Source organism: Elaeis guineensis, chromosome 7 (genome assembly GCF_000442705.2).
Source record: "Elaeis guineensis isolate ETL-2024a chromosome 7, EG11, whole genome shotgun sequence".
NCBI classification, from domain to species: Eukaryota; Viridiplantae; Streptophyta; class Magnoliopsida; order Arecales; family Arecaceae; genus Elaeis; species Elaeis guineensis.
This window is the reverse complement of record NC_025999.2, coordinates 91,103,952-91,106,800: the sequence shown is the minus strand read 5'-3', so window position 1 is coordinate 91,106,800 and position 2,849 is coordinate 91,103,952. Positions and strand designations below refer to the sequence as shown.

Genomic DNA, 2,849 nt, shown 5'->3' with positions numbered 1-2,849 from the left:
TTTTAATATATTTTGATCCAAAAATCTTTTCATCTTCTAATTTTCGTCAGTCTATCGTGATGGAGTTATGATATGGCTTGTCTATATGGCAAAAATTTATTTATGTAGAAAAAAATGATGATGGATATAATGGTAGCTTTTATTCCTCAAATTAGTCCATCTTTAGTTAGGGTTTTGATCTATTTCGATCTAAAAATCTTATCACCTTCTTGGTACCTAAACACCGACGATGACCTTGGGAGAGATGGCGTTTGCCTTTAGCGACGAGCATCGATGATTGATCCTCAATTTTGGTGATGGAAATAATGTTTTCAGCTTGTATTAGATTGGATCCATAAATGTGTTATGATTTTAGATATTTTTTTCTCGATGATTCCTAATTCTTACATTATGGATCCCTCAGTTAACTTGCAAAATGATGTATGGATTGCTCTAGCATCAAACATTGGTAGTGATTTTGAGCATAAAGTAATCCAAACCATTGATGAGAGGTGAGTGAAATAGTGAAGTGAGGATGAAAAGAGATTGAAGGAGATAGGTTACATGAGTTTTAATCTCTACCAATCTAACAATGAAATTCTTCTTTCTATTCCAAGGAGGTGAAAAGGAGAAAGAACAAAGATTCAGAGGGAGAGAATTTTTTTTTTTTTATCTTTCCATTGATAAAAACTTTAGACGGAAGAAGATAGGAGAAAGGAAAGAGAATTTTTGAATTTTTTTTTTATATTAGCAAAAAAAAGCTATCTAAGTGGGTCACATGTATCATATCACAATCTAATCATAGCAAGCAAATAAAAATTAGAGTTAGGATCTGAATTGAAAAAATTTCAGATTTTTTTATATAATTAAATCAAAAAAAATATTAAATACTATGACGTTCAAAATACAACATTTTCCATTGGACTCTCTAAGAAGGAGCAATCGAGATCCTCGAACGAGGGCTCCCATGGAAGGTCATTAAGTCCTAGAAACTCTCCGCTGAGGGAGCCAAAAAGAAAAACATCGGAATCCAGCCCAAAATCAAACTCCGGCCGAAAATCAAACTCCGGCTTCACCAATTGACGGTGCTCGAAAAACTCCTCCTCCATCGCATCCACCACATCCGCCCCATGAGAAATAGAATTGTTGGTGTGCATCACCTCTTCAACGGCCACGTTAACCTCAGCGACAGAGAGATCGAGAACGGAGGACGGAGAGGGAGCGGACGGAGAGGGAGCGGAAAAAGTGACCTCAGAAATCTCAGATGCTGAGGAGGTAGGAGATATCGAAGGGCGGAGGAGCTGCTGCTTCTCCTCCAGCATACGACTCACCGCGGCCTGATAGGCGTCGGCTGCTTCCTCGGCGGTGTCATAGGTGCCGAGCCAGCGCCTCACACCTCTGATTGGATCTTTAATTTCTGCCGCCCACTTTCCCCACCGCCGCTGCCTAACACCTTTATACTTACGAGTACCCGTAGAAGAATCCATCGATTTCAAGGTTTGAATCTTTCGGGTTTTGGATACAGGAGTAAAGAAAGTGGAAAAGGAGCGGGAGGGGCTGATAAGGATTTCATGAATTATACGTTTGTTGCTCTTTCTCATCATCCCTCTATCCTCTTCTTCCTCGGAGGACGAGTCCGTAGCATCGGCATCGTTGAAGATAAGACGGATTTTTCTTCTGAACGATTCCGGTTGAAGATGGTTCGATTTATCTGTAATCTTCTTCTCCTTCGCTATGACCATGATCATGTTATGCTGATCTGAGGACCCTATATCATGCAAGAGAAAACAAAAACAACTGAGGGGCGGAGTTCTTTTTTTTTTTTTCAAGAACCGGACTCTCTATCAAGTGAGATCTCCTCTCAACAACAAAAAGAGAGAGACGCAGATTTAAACATCCTTATACTATCTCAAGATTCTCTTTCTATATCGAGAATATTTCAAGCTAATCTAAACCGTCTGCGGCGATTTCCCTGTGAGAAGAAGTGGGGGGGATTGGGGTTCTTAAACAGGAGCAGAGTCCAGGCCTTCCTAGCCTCCGATGAAGTTGGCATTGGAGGCGGACTCCTTCTCCGGCGTGTTCGAACGGGACCATGCCGTGTTCGGACAGGACTATGCCCTGTTCGGATCTGATAACAGGCCTTCGGGCCTTCAAATGGATACCGGGCCGGGCCAAAAGGCCGGCCTATTCAACTCGTTGTTGGGCCTTAGAGGTATATCCATAAATTAAAGCCTCTTCAACGACATAAAAAATTGGGCCAAATCATCAGGCCTTCTTATTGTTATCTAAGTCTAAATTTAGATTAGCCTGAATTTTAACCCATGCAAGAGTAAAGTCACACTCAAGATGCACTATAATGATGCCTATGTCCAATCATATTTAGGGTCCATAAGCTTCAACTTAGGGCATTTCAACCCATCTAGAATCATACATAACAACTCAAAAAGTGTTGTCAAAATGAGGCAAAAAACTCAAAAATCAGCATTTCTAAATGACATCATGAGCATCTCTATGCATCAGCCTCATCAAACGGCGGACGACTATATCTCTATAAAATCAAATTGAAAATAAACATGAACAACAGGATGATAGAATTGATATACATAATACATTGCAGAAAATAAAACACAATAAATAAAAAAAAGAAAACTCAAAAATAGCAAAAGAATAGCAAAAAAGTGAGAGCACATAAAAAATTCAAGATGAAAAAAAACAAACACATGTAAATAAGAAAAAAATTAAAAAAAATGCAAAATGAGAACATAAAAATATGTGGAACTAACCACCCCCCCCCCCCCCCCCCCCTCCCCCAAATAAATAAAAAAAAAAAAAACTGAACCAAAAAGAAAAAAAATCAAATGCATAGAACT

General features: G+C 39.3%; 1 protein-coding gene across 1 annotated transcript; it reads right to left on the bottom strand.

Moving 5' to 3' along the window:
* Positions 1–860: 860 nt before the first annotated feature.
* On the bottom strand, positions 861–2,516 carry LOC105048560 (uncharacterized). The gene has a single exon (XM_010927900.4). It carries the CDS (start codon positions 1,725–1,727, stop codon positions 879–881), a length of 849 nt encoding a protein of 282 aa, XP_010926202.2. The 5' UTR covers positions 1,728–2,516; the 3' UTR covers positions 861–878.
* Between the last annotated feature and the right edge of the window lie 333 nt (positions 2,517–2,849).

Bases quoted from the DNA above. Each gene is read 5' to 3' on its own strand.
- LOC105048560 (XM_010927900.4), bottom strand. From the start codon at position 1,727: ATGATCATGGTCATAGCGAAGGAGAAGAAGATTACAGATAAATCGAAC.